The sequence below is a fragment of the Andrena cerasifolii genome, chromosome 7, assembly GCF_050908995.1.
Source record: "Andrena cerasifolii isolate SP2316 chromosome 7, iyAndCera1_principal, whole genome shotgun sequence".
NCBI lineage: Eukaryota > Metazoa > Arthropoda > Insecta > Hymenoptera > Andrenidae > Andrena > Andrena cerasifolii.
In genome coordinates, this window is record NC_135124.1 from 12,786,109 (window position 1) to 12,809,052 (window position 22,944).

General features: G+C 45.2%; 1 protein-coding gene across 1 annotated transcript; it reads right to left on the reverse strand.

Annotated features, from left to right (window-relative positions):
- Positions 1-5,667: 5,667 nt before the first annotated feature.
- LOC143371339 (cadherin-23-like) lies at positions 5,668-22,890 on the reverse strand. The gene is made up of 25 exons (XM_076816436.1): positions 22,281-22,890; positions 16,528-16,840; positions 15,731-15,882; positions 14,285-14,665; positions 13,890-14,019; positions 13,029-13,396; positions 12,431-12,569; positions 12,097-12,352; positions 11,492-11,766; positions 11,085-11,410; positions 10,705-11,016; positions 10,326-10,599; positions 9,957-10,257; positions 9,633-9,828; positions 9,398-9,555; positions 9,118-9,299; positions 8,789-9,012; positions 8,421-8,609; positions 8,045-8,338; positions 7,724-7,963; positions 7,474-7,659; positions 7,222-7,358; positions 6,665-7,056; positions 6,273-6,537; positions 5,668-6,154 (listed from the first exon to the last, which is right to left on the reverse strand). The coding sequence occupies exons 2-25, from the start codon at positions 16,742-16,744 to the stop codon at positions 6,040-6,042; spliced, it is 5,709 nt and encodes a 1,902-aa protein (XP_076672551.1). The 5' UTR covers positions 16,745-16,840; positions 22,281-22,890; the 3' UTR covers positions 5,668-6,039.
- Positions 22,891-22,944: the final 54 nt, after the last annotated feature.

Here is a 22,944-nt window from a genome sequence, read left to right on the forward strand (position 1 = left end):
GTAGGTCTAAAAGTTAAGGAGAACTTTCGATTGAAAGGGTAAACGAAATTGAGATTAGCGATCGATTTTATGATTCATAGGTCCACTCTACAATCAGGATAAAAGGGCATCAGTAATTAACGTTTGCCTTCTATTTGTTCGAAGGTGCTGAAGTGATTGAGCCTGAAAAGACACCTGCCTTGGCGAGCCACTTCTCCCACACCAAGGTAGTTCACACTTTGACACACGCCTGCCACGTGCCGATGACTTCACTATCATATTGGAACGGGGAACAGAATATCGCACGTAATACAGGCAAATGTAGGTCACCGACTGCTATTACGAAATGGTTAGTGAATTTTTCTGTCCATTCCATCGATAAGTTTGACGATAAAAAATAATTCCCATCGTGGATCAATATTTTCGTAAAATATCAGGGATCGAGGATCAGTCCTATACAATACCGCAAAGAAAATGGTTTCATATAAATTTCCTCCATTCACAATTATCTCTTATAATTTTCCTTGAAAGTCTCCAGGTGTAGATAATCTAGAGACACATTCTGGGCATTGAAATAATAAAAAGGGCGCCTCAAAATGAAATATTAATTGCTGTTAGGGTTCAAGGAACTTCTGCGGGATATTCACGAACGCCGAGGTCTCAAACACTGTTGTTAACTATGCAGAAATGCATTAAATTTGAATCGGTATTCTTCCTCGCGATGGAAACGGTAAATATTGACAGATCCTCGGTTCTTATTAATATGCAAATACCGGAATAGGGTCTTTGACTAAGCAACGAGCTTGAACTCGCCCATCGTGCATGAGAATTTAATGATATCACTGCCGGTCAATGTCCACTCTGGATGGATCGATTTGCTTTTCCTTTTTCTCTCGGTGTTTGGCACGCACCGGTATTATCGAATGATTCCGTACAATTTGCATGGGCTTCGATCAGAATAGAAAATTGCTGTAGCTCAACTGTACTCCTCCTAGCGCGTTTATAAGCACCGTAGGGAAATCACTTGTTACTGTTTACGAATACGTATTACGTCTAAGTACGAGTACGATTCCAAAGATTTCTGAGTAATTTCGTGATTAATTATTGGCACGATCTCTAAGTACAGTCATGTAATTAGTCGAGCCTTCAATTTATTACGGCGACGAATGAAAAAGGATTTTAATTCAATTGAATGTTCCTTCGTGAATCCATTTCATTGAATTTCAATCAGGCAGAATACTCCTCTTATTAATTGTATTTATTAAACGGTCAAACACCCTTCGCGGTTAGAAAATGTGGGACGATCAAATATCTTCGTTAGTGGGAGACGTAATGTCGTGCTGGCATGCCACTGTGGCTTAAAGCACACAGCACGCGTCAACTAAAACGTTTCGGTTGATGTATTCAATGTGTGGGGCTGCTTGGAAATTCAAATATGCGGGATAAAATGTGGAAAGGCCAATTTATACTGGCATTTTTAAAAAAATTTCAAGTTTCATACGAGTGAAGGCTGTTGCATCGCATTATGTTAATATTATACACACACTTTACATTTCTACTGCTTGGTGGTAGGAGTACTAATACATTCGTACTGCTACGAACAAAAATAATTTCTAATTATAAGGATAGAGTAACATATAACGAAACAATATTCGTTCCAACTTGCCTGATCGCAGAATCATTCAATACCGCGAGACCGTGAAGCAATGCATGTTCGAATGGACATCCATCGATCGTTCCCTTAAAACATCCTCCAAGGATACTTTTCCCGCGCAAAATAATTCATACACTCAACGATACACACTCTTCGTGAGTCGTTCCCTTTTCTCTTCGATAGCTGCTCGTCTCCACAAAGCTCCACCCCCTCGATGTCTCGGTGATCAACGAAACTGTCGAACCCTCGGAATCCTAGTAAATATCAAAAGACATCCAACAAAACACTTTCACGTTAACATGATATCTTCACAGCACAGGTCGAGCAGAATGTCCGTCATCTTTAACCCTCCACTGTCTTAGCTTCTTTAATGGATCCTCGATCCTTCAGAGATATCGTTGCGCCAAGGTACATCGACGATTTAGTCGTCTGAACAAAATAGGGTGGACTTCACTTCGCGAATTAACCGTGGTCGAGGGTCGACATTTTCGAGGGTTGTGGAGGAGCGCAACACTTCACGTGGCCACGAGCGCCGCGCATGTGAAGGGGTTGTCCCGTTCAACCCCCGACGCCAACGCTGTACTATGGTGTCACGTGTACGTCGCGTCATACCGACCACCCCCTCCACAGGTTGCCGAGGGTGCAACCACCTTTCCTCTCAGATCGCCGATCTTCTTCTTCGAGCCATCGATCGTGTCCTGTTTCCGCGATACGTCGAGGATGAACAGTGTCCATGGGAGACACCTGTGGAGATCGTTGAAACAGCAGGGTCCATGAAATATTCACTGCTTCATTGGCACTAATCATTGGCACTCCCGATTAAAAAGCCAAATATTAAGAAGTACAATCTTAGAAAGTACTTTCTTGCAATTTCTTATTTTTCTTTGACTAAAACACTGCAAAGCCCAGTAGTTGAACTACACATTTTACATCTGGTAACACCGCAAAGTGGGGCAAAGGGGTGAGTTTTAGGCGTTTTCTTAAAATTTTGGTAAGGGGTAGATAAGTGTATTTTAAGTAAGGTAAGTAATAGATTGAAATACAGATTTACTAACAATAAGTGCTGCAGGTATTTAATAGCTAATGAAACAGTCTGTTTAAACACTTTAAACTTCGTTTTTAACTACATATGCTTTTCTATATATATACTCAAATTTTAGGGTGCTAATGATTGTACTTTTATGCCTACTTTTGTTTTACTCAAGATGTTTTATTTTAATGAGAAATCCATAATCATTGATAATAACTGAAAATTAAGACCATATGAAAACTTCACCAAAAAATATAGACATTCCAATTGGGATTTCCGCTTAGGGTGGCAATCATTGTACAGTTTACCCTATATTCCAGAAATTTGAAAGTTGCGATTACTTTCGAAGCGCAGGAATGCACCCCCACCTGACAAGTAGGCGCTGTATCGTAGGAATTGATTTAGACATTGACTTTCCAATGCGTGCAACAAAGAAACTGCCAGTTATCGATGTAATACCGAACGGCAGCGTGACGTCGATGAGTCAGGAGCTGAGAAGTCGGGGCATTAGCAGCTACGCAGCCCCTAATAAGAAGGGTGGCTTTAACGCAGGGGTCGCGTGATTTGTCGAGTACAGAGTAGAAATTTCGACGATAGACATCTCGCTATTCGATATTTCTTCTTTAATCACTGCTTCCGTCTACATAACGCCTACAGGATTAAAAGTGCCGGGGGGAAGTTTATAAATGATGGTAATGCCAGTAAGGATTAGCTTTAATTACAGAGCGGTAGTAACGCTTTTACGTTGCGCTATCGTTTCCTCCTCGAAATTAAGAGAATCTTAACGAAGCCTGAATTTGGAAAATTCACTTTGTGCATCCAATGCACAGGAAGTCCCCAATCATGGTAAACTCAACTGCTAACCGCTCAGTTCGCGAAACAACCGGTAGCAAATGCTGGAACCAATCTAGCCGTGTAAAGAAATAATTCGCGACAGTGCGGGCGAAAGAGTCAGCGGCTAAAATGATAGCAACGGAATGGGGGCGTTTGGAGAACTGTTATGGCGTGTCGAGCTTGCGGCACGTGCACACAAAGGGCCCTGTGCATGCAAATCCCGCGTAGAATAAATGCGCCGCTGCAAGTGTCGTAGTGGTGTGATACAGGATCGGGTCTAGAGGCGATATAGCCCCAGGAAATAATGATTATTTATCACTTACTGGCGCAAAAAATCGCCAGCCTCCCGGGGGTCTCGACCGATGATGGGACACTCTTTATGGAAAGATTGAGGGGCTAATGCATATTCGGGGGTTAATGAAGTCGGCACATGCACGTGACTCGTTTAACAATTCTTAATTCTTTGCTCTATCTTTCGAAAAGGAAAGTTGCTGGTAAATAATTTAGTGGAAACCCACGTACTAGTTCCTCTCTTGCAACTACGTTGATTATTTGTAAAAGTTAACGACGACAAGAGGAAAGGCTCGTCAGAAGATGATGGAGATAAATTATTCTAGCGTTTGTTGCTCGGTTGACTCTGTAACTGGCAAGGGGATATTTGTTTCTGTTAATTAATGATTGCTACGCCACTGATTCTCGGTGGAAACTCTACTAGGTTATTCTGCAGGCAGTCTGGGCCAGTAGAGGGTTGAAAGGGAGCGACGCAGGGGAGTGACTCGAGCACTGACCAGTCGCTTATATAGCCACTGAAGATTAGCATACAGTTACACGCGAGGCTGACGTTCAGGAATACGATAAGAGGGTACGTGCCCGTTTCCTTACCCCACAACCTACAGCCGACTGTGCGTATTACTTCAATCATCGTCCTTGCTGGCTCATTTTCCGTCCCACGGAGGCTTGAAACGAGCCTTATTTATTGTACTCCACTTTTCTGTATCGAACACATTACTACGTCGCACTTAAAAGAAATCTTCCTGCTCTTCTTTTCATTTAATTTTATGGAAAGGTTTGCTATCCGGTGGACTTCGTTTCGGAACTGGCTTCCTAATTGGTGCCTAAGCGTGCCGTTTTTTATTTGTGTACACAGTCCATTTCTCCTTGCATGTTCACTGATAATCTAGGAAATCTGCATTTCGGTAGCGCGAAAGCAGGGAAACTCTGGTCGCCAGTCCTTGGTGTTTGCAGTGAAATGTCGAGGGTACTGATTTCATTGTTGAAATAGGTGGTTCCCGCGACCTGCATCGCATTATTGAATAATCTACGCTGTACGCTGCTACCTCGCCTTGGCAATTACCACCTGTGATTTAAGTGTTAAGAGTTCACTGGTTCATATTCCGCCGAATTAAGAATGATCGAGAGTTCGTGTCCGATCGTGATTCGTCAGCGGAGCATCATTAAAATTCAGTTAAATGGGAAACTGCCGCGTTAACTCACGCGATAAGACCTCCCAAGGGTGAAAGGGACCCCAGAGTGTGACTGACCCGCCGAGGTCAAGCCGTACGTCCAAGTTAATTTGCATTTAAACAATGGATTCTTCTTTCACTTGTATTTCGTGCCGCGATATTATCTGCACGGGTTACCCACCTGGCGAAGGCCCTCCCTCGGATAGCAATCTATTTAACGAAAATACCGCGGGGATCTCTCTGCCCGATCTTAAACGAGGCGGACATCATCGTAGGAATTTCAAGGCATGATCGCGCAAGTCGATATTGAGGCTTGATTCGTGTTAAGTTCCTCTGCACTTTAATGTTATGCGACCCAGTTAAGGGTGAACACCGGCAAGATGGTTCCGGGGCTTTGGCTTTATTCTACAACCCCAGTTTGCATGTTCCAATTTACTGTAACCGAGCGTGAGAATGCATTTTTTACACGCTGCGTTAGGTAAACAAGCGCAGCTGACCAGTTACACGAAACTTTCTGTTTGGTTTTTACATTCACAGATTTATGCCGCTGAGGTATAAATTCTTTACGGGGGTTTGTAATTTTATATTGTAGCCAGAAAAGGAAGATACGGTTCAGCTGCTAATATTACCTGACTCCAATTCATTCTGAATATTATAAACAGCTAGGAAAGTTCGCTGTTGCTAAATAAAACGACCCAGAATTTTCAACGTTATCAATTTATTTACTGCTCAGAAAATAATACAAAGGTGTCGAAACATGTAACATAGACTCGCACCGTGCAGAGATCATTATTCTAAATTCGTTTCGTACATTAACTGAAATCACCCTGTGTACAAGTGAAATTTAGGTACGTTGGAATAATCGTTCAGCTTTATTGGAGTCGATAAACTACTACGATCTTGACAATAAATAATATTCGTCGATGTCGCGTTTAATATTAACGTATAATAAATATTAAATATCTCTATCGTTTGTACGGGCTGACTATTTACACGAACGCTTCTAAATTTACAGTTTCCTCGCGAGCGCACAACTGTTATAACGCTTAAACAAAGGGTGTTCCTGTCGCTGGTCAGTTCTACAGCTCTGTCGTTTCGATTTTCTTGCCGAGAGGGTTGACGATCATATTCTGTGCTCGATGTATGGGCGAATGGCGATGGAAATCGTGTGGAATGTTTGCGATGCTCTCCAAGCTAAAATGAATATTCCTCATTGTTAACCGTATCGTACTAAACCCACTACTGCGCTTAATATTGATTAAAGCTTCGCTAGATTAAATTTTGAGAGGCAGAATACTCAAACAATATTTACCTCGAAATGGAAGAGACTCTTGGCTCGATGTAGTACGGTTTATCGTCGTTCCTTTGGTTTGTGTTCACTTCGTTCATCATCTCTTCATTGTTCAGCGCATTCTCATCCAGAGAATCCCTCTCGGACGTATGACTGACGGATTCGTCGCTCTTGAACCACTCGTTCTCATAGGCGTGCATCCATATTGGATTGGATCCCTCCACACTGTGTTTATTCGTGTTTGGAACGCGTCCAGGTCCTCTGATGAACTCTGCGTCTGACGTACCTTGAAAGAAGCAGGAGAAACGTATTAACCTTCCCCTTTGAAAGGGAACATGCGATGGAACCGTGAAAACGTTGGCGTGGGACTGGTCCCATAAGTAGAATTAGTAGAATAAGTAATCGATAGTTACCGAAAGGTGACGCGTTCGCTGCTTTCAATTGCCTTCGAAACGAGGCTCTCTGCGAAAGGCTCAGGGCTATGCACAGAATTAGCAGGGCGCCCAGAAACAGGGTCAAAGTCAAAAGCCAAAAAGTCGTTCCTGCTTGCTCGTACTGAACGATCGGCTGATACTGCGCCGGTTGCGTGTCGAGAACATTGAATTCCTTGAACAGACCGTCGAGCTTCTCGATGTTCCTGTCGACCAACTCGAGGACCTCCGACACCTCGAGGATGGAATTGTCGCGACGGTTCACCAGGTGCAAATAGAGATCGGTTTTCGTTCGATCCACCGAGCCATCGTGATTCTCGTGGACTTTATACTCGTCGATGTTCACTATCGCGCCGGTCACGTTGCCCAGTGTTCTAAAACAGTCAGCACTTAGTTGCGGAGTTCGATGCCTCGCGTAGAAGCCATGAAGTTTCGATGCTTATTTAGAAATTTAAGCACTTTAAGGTTGAGAAGTGGCTGTGAAGGATAATTAAAATTTCACTAGCGTTAATTATGGAAACTTAGTTTCCCGAACTCACACTCTGAACGTTTCTATCCTGTTCCGAATTTCCGGCGGCTGTTGCCTCAGCACGAAACGAACTCTCTGATCCTCTCGTAATAAATAAATGAACACCCTTGCTGTGTCTGCAAGACCTTGTGTATCGTTGGCTAAAACCTGTTTAAATCAATAAAAAAAAAAATCAGTAAATTCGCGTTAATGGTACCTATCTGTTCTTCTCAGAATATCTGAGGAAATGAACGTAGATTTCCCTCAAGTCGATTCGACGTACCATAAAGTCAAAGTATCCTTTCATCCCTCTCTGAGGATCAAAATTTAGACTCACTACTCCAGTGAGCTTGTTAACGAGGAATGGTTGCAGCTCGATATCGTCCAGACCCTCTGTTAATGTCATGTGCATTTTGCCGACTTGATAGTAATTGATTATTGAATTCTCGCCAGCGTCCATATCGATTGCCTAGAACAGTCATTCAGTTTGCTTTATAACGTCACTTTGCTCGTGTTGGCTCGCGGTGTCTCACCTTCACGTGCATAAATTGCGTGCCGAAGTCAGCATCCGTGGTAACGCCACCAGTGAATATTTTACTAACAAACTTCGGTGGATTGTCATTCACGTCGACCACATCTATGATGACTTTCAGCGTGGTGTCGTTGGTTTCGTCGAAGAATGTTTCGTTCGCTGGAACAGTGTCGCAGTCTTCAGTTGCTTTTATGATTAGCAAGTGCTGTTCTTGCTGCTCTCTGTCCAATGTTTTGGCAATCTGTATAATAAGCATGTAATTCTAAGTGCTTACGCAAATTTATAGTCTGTCAGTAGTGTTTAGAACGAAATGTCGACTTACACTTAACTCGTGCTTATGAATGTCGAGGACGAATAGACCATCGTCGTTTCCACTCACTATAAAGTAACAGACTTTAGCTGGAGGATCATCGAGCTCGTCAACTTCGTCTCTGTCAATGGTCTGTGGAAGTAGAACCGTTTCCGACCCAGGCGGCTGCTCTTCGGTGAAGTTGGTGTTGAAAATGTCCACTAGGAATTGTGGCTCGTAGTCGTTGATGTTTCGAACGTAGATTATTAGATCTAGATCCGAGCTGAGCGGAGTTGGAGTGCCCAGATCGTATGCTTCCACTCTGATCTGTGCTCGAAAATATTACTGATGATATTCTTCTTTAAATCTCTTTATTGTAGGCTCAGCTTTTAGCATCCTTGTTAATTACCTCGTATAACTTTTGAGTTTCTCTGTCTAACGGAAGTTTCAGCGAGATCACTCCTGTTGTATCGTCAATGTGAAACGACCTCCAGTGGCCAGCCAAATCTTGCTTCAAACGGAAATGAACGTCACCGTTTGGGCCAGTGTCAGCATCGTCGGCTTCGATTTGAATGATCGGCGTGCCAACTGTCACGTTCTGTAAAGTTTTACATTTACAACGATGAATTACTCAGCTATTCCCACTCTGCTTCTGTCTACATCTTCCAAATAAAGAGGCAATGGGGTGGTTGGAATAAAACTATTAGCCATGATTCTTTTCTGATTATAACATTTAAAATCATTGAACTAATACCAGTGTAAATAGTCATTAATCACCTCTGGTACGCGAATGGTTGTGTTATGTTGAGGGCTAAGAAACACTGGTGGATTATCATTGTAATCAGTGACGCAGATATTCAAAACTGAAGTGTCTTTGTTAGAAGGACTGCCAAGATCGCGTGCTTCCAAATGCAGCGAATAATTTCCAAATTTCCCTCGAAGTGAATGGGCTGCTTTTAGACTGGCTGTCCAATAATCCTTCTGTTCCAGGATGAATAAACCTGTGATGTAAATGAATTTGCATTTTTAATCGCTGTAATCACTTCTCTGAAGCTAAAGTTTCTCAACCACTGTTCAACATTGAGTGCCAAGGTACATGAACAGACCTAATTCATTCCCAGAAAGGATTCTAATTTTCACTCGACCGTTGGGTGTCGTTGGATCGTCAGCATCTTTCGCTTTAATAACAAAAATTAAGTCCTTGACGTCATGGAACTCCGATATAGTGATACACGTTGGCGGTACGTCCATTTTCGGTGGGTTGTCGTTGACATCCATTACAGTGACTCTTTGAAAAGCGAAATTTGTATCTGTTGTAGACTATCGATTAAGATAATTTGCTCTCCTCTTAGTCTAATGCTTTAACGAAATGGCAGTCGAACTCACTGGATCTGTTTGAACGCGTTTCTCGATTCGCCAGCCGTGTAGCCGAACTGGTAGTTATCCCAAGCCTCTATGACTAGAACGTAATTTTGCTTAGCTTCCCAGTCGATGGAGTCTGCGACTGTTAGAGCACCGGATTCAGGATGAATGGCGAAAGTTCCCTGTGACATAAAAAGCCATTCCATTCAACTAGCCGCTATTATAAAATTAAACAAGAAAGAGTGGTTGGAATGCTTGCCTGAGACGACATTCTGTCCAGCAGATAAGTGATCTTTCCATAGTCTCCAGTATCAGGGTCCTTAGCTTGAATGACAGCTATCTCTGTGCCGATCTTAGCATTCTCCATGACAGTCAAGTTATTGATATCAGTCACGAAATATGGATTATTGTCATTCTCATCCAACACTTGGACGTACACCTCGGCAAGGCTTGATCTACAAGTGTTATTAGTTCACACGACTTTCACAAGCATTGCTTCTACTTTAGGGGTACTCTTAATTCGTCAGTTTTAAATTTCAAAGGAAGGCTAAAGGAAAACTATATTTATTAAGCATGACTTTACCTTGGTGGTATTCCCGAATCAGTAGCCCTAACAGTTAGATTCAGCCAGGAATATTGCTCCCTATCGATCTTATTCGCGACGACCATTTCGCCAGTCTCAGAATCAAGGTGCACCAAATCCGCCAGTTCCCTTGGGCTCTCTAAAGAGTACGTAATGCTGCGATTTTTGTCAGCATCGTCGGCCACGATATTAGCGATATTAACACCGTTTTTACTGTTCTCCGTCACTGACCGTCTATAAAACGGCCTGCGAAACCTCGGATTGTTGTCATTTTCATCCTCGATTATTATATTCAATGTAGCTGAAAATCAGACGTCCAGTAATATATTAAGAAATGCTGGAGATGTGAATTTTCTAACAGATACTAACCGAACGCAATTTGCACTCCTCTGACAGCAGCTAAGTCCTCAACGACGAGGCCCAATCTTATCGTCTCCACTCTCTCCCTATCCAGCAGTTTTACTACTCGAAGCAAGCCGTCTAGCGCGTTTAACTCCAAAGTAGACAAATAGTCGTATTCCTGGATCTTAATTAACGTCCCTTCTTCGTTCCTAGCCTCGGACGAGTTTGGATCTATGCGGTAGCGCAAGATCGGCGCTATGTCTGGATCATTTGCCACAACTCGGTGCACGTACGCTCCAACCTGATGCATCATGCACGATTATCAGTCACCGCAATTTAGAGTGATACTGTTAAGCGAGATTGTATTGTACTGAATACGCTTTAGCAGTCAAATCCAAGCACACACCTGAGTGTTCTCACGAATGGTGACTGTGCCAGGATCGATGAAAACGGGTGGCTTATTGTTGACATCCACGATGGTGATATTAACGAGAACCTCGGCCGTTCTTTGAACCTCCGTTCCGCTGTCTATCGCGAGGACGTTCAGGCTGTATCTCGTAGTTTTCGGTGAAGTGAGATCGGGGTCCAGATTGGAGCCTGGGGCAACTCTGATCACACCTGTCTCCGGACTAATGACAAACTTATCACCCGCCCCACTCTGGATTCTGTACACCAATTTGTTGTTGGGCGACGACAAGTCCTTGTCCCAAGCTTTAACCTGTAACGGGTGTCTATGGTACACCAGTGGCGCATGGGTTTATTAAATTCCTTCGCGGCACTACGTACCTGAACTACACTGGTGCCACCGGGCAGGTCTTCAGGAATGCTCCTCTTGTACAGCGTTCTCTCGAACGCCGGCGCGTTGTCGTTAATATCCTTCAAGTAAATAATTAATGGCGCGTCAGTGCTCAGGCTAGGTGCACCCATGTCTCTGGCTCGCACTGTCAATCTCAGTGGACGCACAGAAGTCTCCCTGTGGCCTTGACTGATGGGCAATGCCTCGAAATCCAACGAGGTTGTCGGGATGATTACACCTCGCCTCGAATCGATGCTGAAGTTCCGCGAGAATTCCCCAGATACTAAAGCATAGACCACCTCGCTGTTCTTGGTGCCTATGAAAATTACAATAAACGTGATCTTTATATTTCCTGTTGATCTAGGGGTGAATATTGCGCGGCGATCAATTAGCACACCATTTAGATCGATGTCGAACGCTTCAACGGTCAGTGGTGACTCGAAGTGCTCCTCGTTCTCCAAAAGCACGGCCTCGTACTTGTTCTGCAGGAACACTGGTGGGTTGTCATTAACGTCGTTGACGTTGACGATTAACTGAGCTGCGTTACGATTGCCTTTGCCGAGATCGTCCCTTGCCTCGATCGTTAGATAATGGCGCGACACTAGTTCTCGATCAAAACTCGGTCCAGCTTCTTTAACGGTGATTATACCAGTCAGAGGATCCATCGATAGTCTAGAGTTGAAGAAACAAGGCGAAGAATACTTGACTATACTTTGCTTACTCAAAAACAACGCTGTGGAAATAGTTTTTTGATATCTGTGATTTCGTTCCCATTGCGGTAAGGAATTCAATCCCGGGATCCCGGCTGTTTTTTGGATTCCGTTTTTATATTTTTCAGTTGTTCATAAACTAATTTACGTTTTTAAAAATTCTCGAAATTCTCGGAATAAGTTATAACTTGATATATCAAATCCTGGGAGTGTTAAAATCCAAAAAACAGCAGGGATCCCGGGATTGAATTCCCTACATTACGGTTGTACTATCTTGCGTTTCTCTACTTACACGTGAGCGATACTTCCTCCCAAATGGGTGTATCTGATTCCACGAGTCCCGAAATTCCCACTGTCCTCGTCGAGAGCTTGTACCCAGGCCACTGTAGTCCCCGCGGCGCAATTTTCTGGAATGGACACCTCGTAGGTGTCTTCGGTGAACTCTGGATAGTTGTCGTTTTGATCCTTTATGAAAACTGTCACTGGCACCGTGCTGTATTTCGGCGCTACTGGGACAACTTCTTTGGCGATCAACGTAAAATTCACCTCTAAAAGAACGGAACGAAGATGAAGGTAAACGCGTGAAATATTAGCGCACAGTGGGTCCGAATAGTTTATTCAACTACCTGATATCGTTTCGAAATCGAGTTTACTAGAATTCTTCACTCGTATCAGAAAAGGAGCCTCGTTAATTCCTCTCGACGGTGTCACGTCGAATATCCCATCGCCACCATCGATGAACATTCGAAAAGTACCATTTGTTCCCTGAAAAAAAAATGTTTCATAAAAAAAGACCTTCCCTTTTAAACCCCCAAGTACAGCCGAAGGTGCACTGAACTTCATTGAAACACTTCCTTAAAATGACAGAACAGATACAGATCGCGTTTCGAAAAATTCTACCTTTTAAAAGTACGCTTACATAACGACACACAAAATATGGAGCACTGCGAGAGATTTGTGCTCGTCGATAGTGACTAATTAACGAGAAATAAAAAGTTCCATATGTACTAATATATCACGTAATCAGGAATTTAGAAAGGAAATAGAAATCACATATCGAAACTGGCCACCGAGGGCCATTTGAATTTTAAAATTCTACCTGAAACGCAATCTATGTTCGCATTATACGATCGTGGAATTCGCCGAATGTAAATTGCCAATGGGGGAAGATGGCGCGGAAATTCCGCAATCGTTTCGCAAAATTATCCAACGTCCGTTTCTCACCAAGTCGTGATCGTAGACTTCCGGCACCGCATCCCCGATGAAATTAACTGGGGTATTGTGCGGCGCATTCTCGTTTATCTCGGCGCGGTATCGCGGGCTTCGAAACTTGGGGGTCTCGTCGTTCACGTCCGTCAGGATAATGGTCACTTCGGTGGACACAGACGGCGCAGGCACTATTTTCGACACCTCCCTGACGGTGATCTCCAGGACGAAAGTGCCCTCGGCATTCTCCTCCGCTTCTCTGTCGAGTTGCGCCCTGGTGAACACCAGGCCGGACGTAGCGTCTATGTCGAACAGGTATCTCGGCCCTTGGGTGATGCTGTACGTCACTCTGTTGTTTATTCCCTTATCACCGTCGACCGCTCGAACTGCAAAAGATTTTCTCATGAATTGTGCAAGGTGCGCCGAGAATGGTACGATACGTGTTTACACGGGAAATGTCTTCAGTCATGCTGGATACTATAGTTCGTGGTATAATCGTACTGTGAACATGTGTGAACATACAGGGCCCGATATAGGGGAGCGCAAGTAGGGCAGCTGCCACGAGCGGAAACTTTGGGGCGGCAAAATTGATAGAAAGAAAAAATTACAATAAAAAAATGAAGGAGTAAAATTTCTTGAGAAGGGGCAAAAAAGTACAAAATACATGTTTGAATTTAGAAATTGTTTTTAAATAGTTACTAAATATTGTATAAAACAAAAAGCTCTTATTATTCAACAATTAAGTACCTACGACAAATTTCACTCACCGTCAATAATTGTATTCTAAAAGAATTATTTATAATTAAATACAATAAAGGGCGACAAGAATGATTTTTGCCCAGAGCGGCGGAAGTGCTGGATCGGGCCCAGTGAACATACCTTGGAGCACAGACGTTCCTATCCTAACATTTTCGCTGATCCTGGCAACAGGCGTCATGGTGATGAACTCTGGCGGCTGATCCTCGACGTCCTGAACCTTGACGAGTATCGCGGTTGTTCCTGTGTTTACCTGGAATAATTACGGAGGAATAGGATGGTGAGTTCGGGCATACTTGTAAAGCAGCACATTCTCAAATGGTCTGCGATGCGTGGTAGCTATTAACAAGTTCATTATCCTTGGGGTACTTCACAAGGCTAGTTCTTATCACGTAGATAACTACCGCTACGTTATGGGGGATCTATCTCGAACAGAGTGTATGCAGTACCCTCATAATCCGAGGCAGAAATGTCTAATGTACCTGAGACTTCAGATCATTCGCATATCAGAAACTGACCTTCTCGTTAATCGCCCGATCGATCGCCAAAATCCTCAGCTGGTACAAATACTTTCTCTCGTAGTCCAAGCGACCGACAAGGCGGATGATGCCTTTCCCATTGACAGTGGAGACGCTGAACACGTCGTTCTCACCGTCGAGTTCTTGCAGATAGTACACCACCTGTCCGTGCGCTCCTAAATCCGCATCTGTGGCCTCGACAGTTGTCAGAATACCTGGGCCAGAGTCCTCCCTCACTGTCAAAGACGTGGGATGTGGTCGAAAGATGGGTACGTTGTCGTTAACATCTTCCACCAGCATCAATAGGCTCTGCGTGATGAAGTTTCCCTCCCCCAGTCTTCCGTCTGACAGAGTCAGCACCAGTGCGTACTCGTCTCTAGTCTGCAGAGATACCGATACCTTAACTCTGATAACCATCCCCATTTCCACATCGTTCCTCGCTATTTCGACTCAGTTTGCACCGCGTAAAGATCACTGACGCTTGTCAAGGGGCTTTATATAGACCTTACATCTCCTTTTGCTCGTCACCCATTCGAAAAGTCGACTGGAAAGCATCGAACGATTAGAGAAAACCGGGTTGCATGCAAATAAGTTTGTCGCATGGAAAGCCACGGCGCCGCCTCAATTATTATAGATCAATCCCAAGAATCTTCGATCGCCATACACGAAGCGGCCAACTAATAATTTCGAGGCGCGTATCCTCTGGGATCGAATTAACCGGCACGCTAACGTTCGCGTTTAAGGGAGATGATGATGACAAAATAACGACTTCCACGCGCAGATCCACCCTAGATCACCGGTTCCGCGCTTCTCCCGCGCGTCCCCGAGTTTCTCTCTAACGTGTTCGGCGTTGTTGTTACCGCGGTTAGGCACACGTGGTGCGTGAGAGGTATCCGAAGAGCGACGGGCACTCGTGCGAGATGCAAAAAGGAACGCGACCCGTCCGAGGAAGCGAACGTAGAAATTATTTTCCTCGGCTCTCGTGCAAAACGGGTGAAGGTAAAAATCGCTTTCTAGGCTATCCTTTACGGTTTAGCGGAATGGAGGAAAGAATACTCTTCCGTCGGAGACGTGCCATTTGGCACTCCACTAGTCGTTAGCTCGTCTTTAACTATAATTACGACTTAAGCGAGTCCGAGATTTTTCAATCGAGCTAGGTTTCGTAATTATCCGCGAGCTTCTTCCCTCTGCTAAATACTACGCAAAGAGCCCGTGCACTTTTACATCCTCCGCTTTGCTTGATCTTTTACTAACGCGGCTGCTGGCTGCTGCGTCAAGATTGCAAATTATAATACGCGAGCTCTCGGATTGGTAGACCGATAGAGGGTAGTGGCCACGCTTCAGGTACTGCGAGCCGTTCCCAGGAGTGTTCGAAGCGATCTCGGTATTGCGGTCGTTCGAGATATCGTCGCGACGAAATAGATCACATCGGGGGAACGAGATTACCTCTCTGTCCAGCAATTTGTTCAGGTAAATATTGGCCTCGTTCGGGCTGAAATTCTCGACCCGAATCACGTCGCTGCCAGGTTGATCTCTAACGCCGAACGTCAGGCTGTCACCGTCAGGATCGACGCCGCGAAGCCTGTAAATTAAACTGCCTGCAACAGAAACCAGTTGGCACGAATGGCAACGCGATGCACCGGCGAGCAAAGGGATGTAATTAATTTAAATGCGCGGAAACGCTGATTGCTCCGTAGACATTGCACACTGGCGCACGGCTATCGGAAGACCCGTCCACGTTCAAGCCGCGAAGGACGAAGCTAGAACCTGCGACACCCGAGACAGAAGCTTGCAGAAATCAAAGCGATCGACGTAGGTATTTGACGTCCCCACGCAAGTGCCATTCTTCTATAGCCTATCCATGCAATAACGGAGGAGGAAGCTTATTAAATTAATCTGATCGAAAGCAGATACCCAGCGAACAATAGCAGATCAGCATTCGCCAGTAATTCAATTCCGAACTATCGCACGTAGCTAATTTTACACTGCTTCCACCCGCTGCTTGCAACATTTGCTTCATCAAACAACCACGAGCGAAGCTGCTAACGAGGAGGATCGCTTCCCCGAAGCCACGTCAGCACACGGGGGATATTAGACGTGTGCAGACGCGGCGTGGGTCAACGTTTCTCGAAAGATGCTCCAAGGTGTTAACAAGTGTACACAGCCTTCGGTCGCCAGTGGATGTACCTTCAGCTGTGCGCCAGTGTGCACCGAAGCAGAACGAGCTTTCCATATGTCCTTACCAGCTGGCGTGTCAGGCCCTTCCTTCAGCCTGAGAATAATTTCCGTTTGGCCGTCGATGAGAAAACGAGGCGGATTGTTCCGCGCCGAGCAGCTCGCTAAAAGGCAGACGAAGACAAACGCTAGCCATTGGGGCTTGTATCTGCGCCTCTTGTAAGATCGTAACAGCCATGAAACCGTGCTGATTGGTTTCGTCGAGGTCATCTTGGTGGCATGCATCCCTTAATTGGCATGATCACTCGCCCCCGCCGAACGGGAATGCGCTCCGCGTAGATTCTGGTGCTCTCGGTGGGTTACACGCTGGCGTGTGAGTTTCTAAAACACGAAAGGTTATAATAATTATTTACAAATTTGTCCGTGGGATACTAGCAACCCGTAGAGCTTTGTCCATGAAGGTAATTAGCTTCGACAAATATGTGCGATCTTAGAATGCGAAGTCTCATTAAAAGTGAAAAGCCTTTGGCAGAAGTACCCGCGGCACTAATATTTCATTCATCATTTCTATGTCCACGTTGGCTCAATCAACGAAATTACGTCCGTTCACGTTCACCAATAAATCCGAAAGTTCGCAACCGTGGGCACGTTCAGTGGAAATTTCCGTAACGAGACCATTAAAAGCTTGGATCACTTTGCATTTGAAAAGAGCGCAGGAAATTGTAATTACTTTCTAGGAAAAATTTATGCTCGTGGATGTATTTAAATGAATTGATACGCCTCGCGGTGCGCCACTTTCGAGAGCACGTGTCACTTTCACGCTCGTATTAATTCACCGACGTGCGATTTTCCTCGTCGAGAGGCGCTCGTCCCCTCTGGTCCTAAAGTTAATTAACCCGACTGTGCAACATTAGAGACGGGTCTTCTCGGAGCGCCGTAATTGGTGGCGCGAAGTGAAAACGCGGGAAGGAGGATCGAGCACCGAGCCAGTGCGTACTGCGAATCGGGGAAAAGTGCGAATGAACCGGTTACGAAAAGAAAAAGGACACGGATTTTCTCGCGGCACGCGAGCAGATTTCTCCGAGGAGGAGAGAATTCGTCCGTGGATCGACGGGGTTTTCTCGAGTTACCTCGGGGCGATTCGATGAGCCTTAATTGTCGCCAGCTTTCGTCATTAGCTTCTCCATTAGAGAATTATTCTTACGCGATAGTTTGGAAACGATGTTCGTCCAGCGATTTCGAGATGAATCGTTCAGGGTAATGGCATTTTCTTGGGAACACTTGCCTCGGGCAGCGGCTTGGCTTCGTATGGTGTAATAGGAAGTGAAAAGCGCAGTGAAGTGTAAGGAACACATATTATATAAAATACTCTCGGCAACTATACGCCATTATCGGTAGACTTTGCTGATGAAGCAATAATTTTAGAATTCCGTTAGGCATCCTGCCTCGTTCACTTGAGCAACCGACGACTCTTTATTTATGAATCGTTTGTTCAACTACGTTATCCTGCAATTAATACGTTCCACCTGGCGTGCAGTTGATACTGTTCGAATAATAAAATACTGTACGCGGTTAGCTGGTACATTTACATCGCAGTAATTTTTCTTCAATTCCCCTTGTGCCTCTTAATTTCTTTCGACATTGATCTGGATTTTGAAATCTTTTTTTAAGATATTTGAAACGTCAACTAGCTGAAGCAGCACTTACTTTGCTTTTCGAGAAACTCTGACCGCAAACGAACGTGCCATGCCCATTTTTTTTTTCGTATCGTCCTAAGACATTGCAGCGTTCTGCTGCGTTTTCTGTGTCCACGGGAAATTCGCGAAGCCAGCGCTCGATGATCGCAATGACGACCAACCTCTCCGACAAGCAAAACCAGCTCGTGACGATTATCTCTCCAGCCGTTGCGTTTAATTTGACAAGTGATAAACATGTACCCGGGTGCTTTCTCTCAATAAGGAGGCGCGCTCCGTTCAATGTCAAGATTGTCAAGAGCGGCGAGTGACCACAAGGACAATTAACCGAAGTGAAAGCTCGCCGGAAGTCGCAGTTGGTTTCCCACGACGTCGGTGTTATACCACATAACCGTAATACAAGCGTGAAAGACAGAGCAGATTCTCGTCTTCCGAGAAGCTGATTCGATGGACTGATTCGTTCGCCTCGCCTTCCTCGAATTTTCATTACAAATGATTTGTTCTATGAGCTCCCCTTTCACTTGCTCCAGCCTCGTGGCTGGCGATACGCTCCGCTGGAACTCCTTAATTCCCTTAATCAAATACACTGGCCCTTTGTAGTGTTTCGCGTTAGAATTAGTCGTTTAAAATTGATCCTCGGGCCGGTGCTTCTGGGAATTACTTTGGAGAGTTCAAAATCTGCTTCTAATGCTGGATAGTTGTTGCAACGAGGCATAGGGGTGGAAAGGAGATGAGAATATTCGGGGAAATATGTCTGGCCCTTCATCTTTAGTCTGACTAGGAACTTATTTGTACGTTAGATCAAATACAGTGTTATTAGACGATTAAATTAGAACAGGACAAACTCAGGACAGCTTCCCACTGTCAGACTATTAACTCCCTAGCCAGGCAGGTGATGCTAAATCACGAAACTTTCGCCACGTGTTAGACAGCTAATCAGAATACTGCGTTCCCGTTGAATGGAGATTCGAATCCCCGAGTTCAGATTGACAGTTCTCACGTGTCTGTCAAAGAGATTGGCAGACGTTGCTTCGATTCATCGGCAATAGCGTGATCATACGTTCCATTATATTCCTTGGACGAAACGAAGGGTAAGAGAAAACACCTGTGAGTGTCGCAAATCAGCGTTGTCGAAAAAATTAATTTTTTAATACTTTAGCCCAACAGTAAAGACGCAAGGTTCGATGAAATTAATTTTCTTTCGTAATAATTGAACAAAGAGCTACCGGCTTTCGAAGCACCATTTCACCGATGCTTCATTCACACACGTTTGGAAGTAAGAAAAACGCTATCACTCGGCGATATCGACGGGTGATAGGCCACCGTGAGTCAGAAGCATCGAAATGAAATTAGGCTGGGACGAAAGGTGTTCGACGGTTGTTGAACCACGCTGACTTCATTAGAGCCTTGTTCGCCGGCTTCTCCTCCTGCTACTCGTTCGCTCTTTGTAGACAAAAGCATCCGGCCGTGGTCAGCGGTGTGCAAGGCCGATGCCCGGAAACCAGATAGTTAAGCCAGATTACGAAACGTCATTAATTCAGTCTCGAGGAGCATCTAGATTACGGAAGGAGTCGTGACCAAGATGACCAGCTCCCTTCCTCGAAATTACAGTTCACACTCCACCACTTTTCTTCCCGTGACCGCTATTGCGTGATAATTACGCCAAAGGGAACGCGCACTCTCGGCCATGACTTCCAAGAACGTTCTCTTGCTGAACTGGAAACGCTTTGGGCAACCAGAACATTGGTAAGACGTTTTAAGCCCTAACAGGGTGTCTGCTTACAACAGACATATTCTACTGCTGTTTCGTGGAAGGCGTATCAGTTTGCAAGTTTCGAAAGAAAAGGCTGGATAAAACCGAAAGCTCTCTCCTCTTAAAACAAACATCGCTCTCGTGTTTACGATCACGGAAAAGCGAAGTAATCGAGGAGAATTCATCGAACAGTTCGGTTCTCGCTTTCTATGCCAAGGTTGCCCCATTCTGAATCGAGCGTAGGAAAAGTATGATGGCGGTGGCTGGCGGGATGATAACGCGGTGGCTTTGAACGACCCAACGAACGATCAAGATAATAGCAGGTTTGAAGGCACGCGTCGAGATGTTTCCTACGGATAGATCGCCAATTCAGGAACACCCAGGGATATATGCCGCGTGGTGTTCTTGTTGCCAACAGAGTGTGTCGGCCACGCTCTTGACTTTTAAGACTGCTAAATAGGAGAGCACTTCGAAGGTTCGCCGTTTTCAGACGGCCCGAAAAAGGCGACGCAACAACTGGGGCGATAACAGGCACACCCATTACAGTGTACAGTTACCATCTTTTTGCTGCTGCTAACTGAAAACGCGATCTTCCACGCGGGGGAGCGTAGGTAATTTTCATCAAGAATCGCGCGTCCTCCTGGTCCGTCGAACTGATAAATCGATGCAGGTGAAGTTTTACGAATCGACCCAATTCCATCAAGGTTCCTCGGCGAGAGCTTAAGGAACATCATTTTTTTTAGCGAGTTCGTGTCTAACTGGATCTTCGAGAGCTCGGAATAAAGAGCAATTCGAAGCTGAATTAAAAGTTCGCCCTCGAGTGTGCGCTCGGTTTGAAAAATGTACCGAAAGCGTTACGGGAAATCGGGAGTGTTCGCGGAGATTTAATCGGTACCGTCCCTCGCGAGCGATGAGTAGAAAGCAATTAGCAGCAGAGAGGGAGGGAGGGGAGAGAGATGAATTTTCTATTTCAAGTTCCAAACAAGATATGCACATCGGTGGCTATGGTTGTTAAGCCAACGGGGCAAGGCTATCCTTTGTTGCGTTCCAGCCTGGGGGAGAACAGAGGAAGCTTTTTATGCATGGTGGTTCTGACGAAAATGGACGGGTAAGGTCGTGTTTCGAACGGGGATACTCCGAGGCGGGTGACGTCATTTCCTACACCTGCCATGCATGCTTCCGAATGATAACACCGCACGGGGTATTGACACACCCCATGCCATACCGTCTGGCATCCGAGCCCACCCCATACACGGGATATCGTTGCGTGACGGACTCCTTCCACGGCACGCATCACCGTCTCCCCTAGCGCGAGGCACGCCGCGCCGACGGTAAATTGCTGTTTACGATGATAATTATTTGAACTCGTGCCAAGTGGCTGCAGAAATTTTCATTTTGATGCCGCTTTACAGTTAAGAAAAATCCCTTTTCAACGCGCCGGAATCCATCCGATTTACTCGAGTGCAGCCGAATGGCAAGGTTTCATGCAGCATTTCGAGTTCTCAGTCCGATGCGCGGGCAGATTCCATCCAGATGTTCAGGGATACCGCTCGTATTATACTTGCAACATTTATGATAATCGTAGGGAAGTGATTCCCAAAGACGAGATAGTCCTCGCGGTATATTGTTGCCGTTCCGGCTGCAGGAGTTAGGGATTCGTTTTAGCTATTTATCTAGATGTGGTATTTTAAGCTAGCATGCGGTATTCCTGCTGTTTTCAGCGGGAATAATTAATCGTCCAAGTTCCGAAATCCGTTTTAAGATGAATCTGGAGCTTGTGTAGGATTGCAGAAAATTAAATGCATGTAGCCCGTGAGAGCGAACCGTCTCAGGAATAATTGCAACGGACCCAGATTATTTCCCCTCATAAATGCCAAGGAGAAATGTCGTTTCGTAATGTCATTGTGTTATGTGGCACAGGCGAAAAGTGATTACGATGACGTCCTTACGTTGCATTCGAGATTGCGTCACGATTATTAGCGGTTAATTATTAATTGCAGAATTGCGAGATAAATCGAGGACGCTGGTAATCACAATGGGCGCCTGCAGCATCTGCGCACCCATCGCGTATTCGCGTTTTCATTTTACTTGAGAAAGACCTATCAGTGAGACTCGACTCTTCGAGTTAATGATATTTATTTAGCTATGCAGTTATTAGAAGCTTTCCAACGATAGTTACTAATCGCTGAATTCTACGCAAGCAGTTTTAATTACACGTCCGGGGATTTATGAAATTCCACCCCGACGTGATTGACAGTAGCGCGTGACGCTACCCTCCCTCTGTCGCAATTTGAAACTGTCATCTGTTTATCCGAAACGCGCGAACGAAATTCAGTTTCGTACTTCGTAGGATGCTTGATCGGATGATACTTACAAGCTCCATGGAACTGTTGTGCATGATGCATCAATTCGTCACATTCTTTCCTCCCCCCTCGTAATTTCGGCCGGTTAGAAATGCACCGAGTGTTCGCGCATTTGCAGTACCTGGCTTCGACCTGTCCTTTTGTACTGAACTGCTGCTCGATGCCACTGTGCGACAAATTCCTAAACTTTCACTGGCAGCATGTCACTCCGTTCAAAAGTCACGACTTGTTTCACTCGCGGTTTTATCGAGAGAATGGCCGTATTAGAGGGCAATTTGCCGGGGCAGCATTCAGGCTGGCTTGAACGCGAGATTTTGTTCGGGTAGCCACGCTTTTCGCAGCTCCGTGCGGACTGTCAGCACGTTACTGATAAACTGCGGAGCACACCGAGCGTGTTCACCTGGCCAGGTGAGCTCGCGGCGTTACACCGAGCGTTCCCCTGCGGCAATAAACTCGATTTACCCACGATAGTCGATCACCCTCGCTCTGAGCCCGCAGGTGCCACGAGTTTCCAGCAACTCTCGGGTGTAATTAACATTCTGACTCTCGCTTTCGAGGGAACTCTGCGTTCAAAATCGTCTATTTCTCATCCCAACTAACGATTCCAGCAGCAGGTTGACGAGGTAGATGCTCCTCTGATCTCCTCCCCCTTTCCATACAGAATTAAATAGCAAT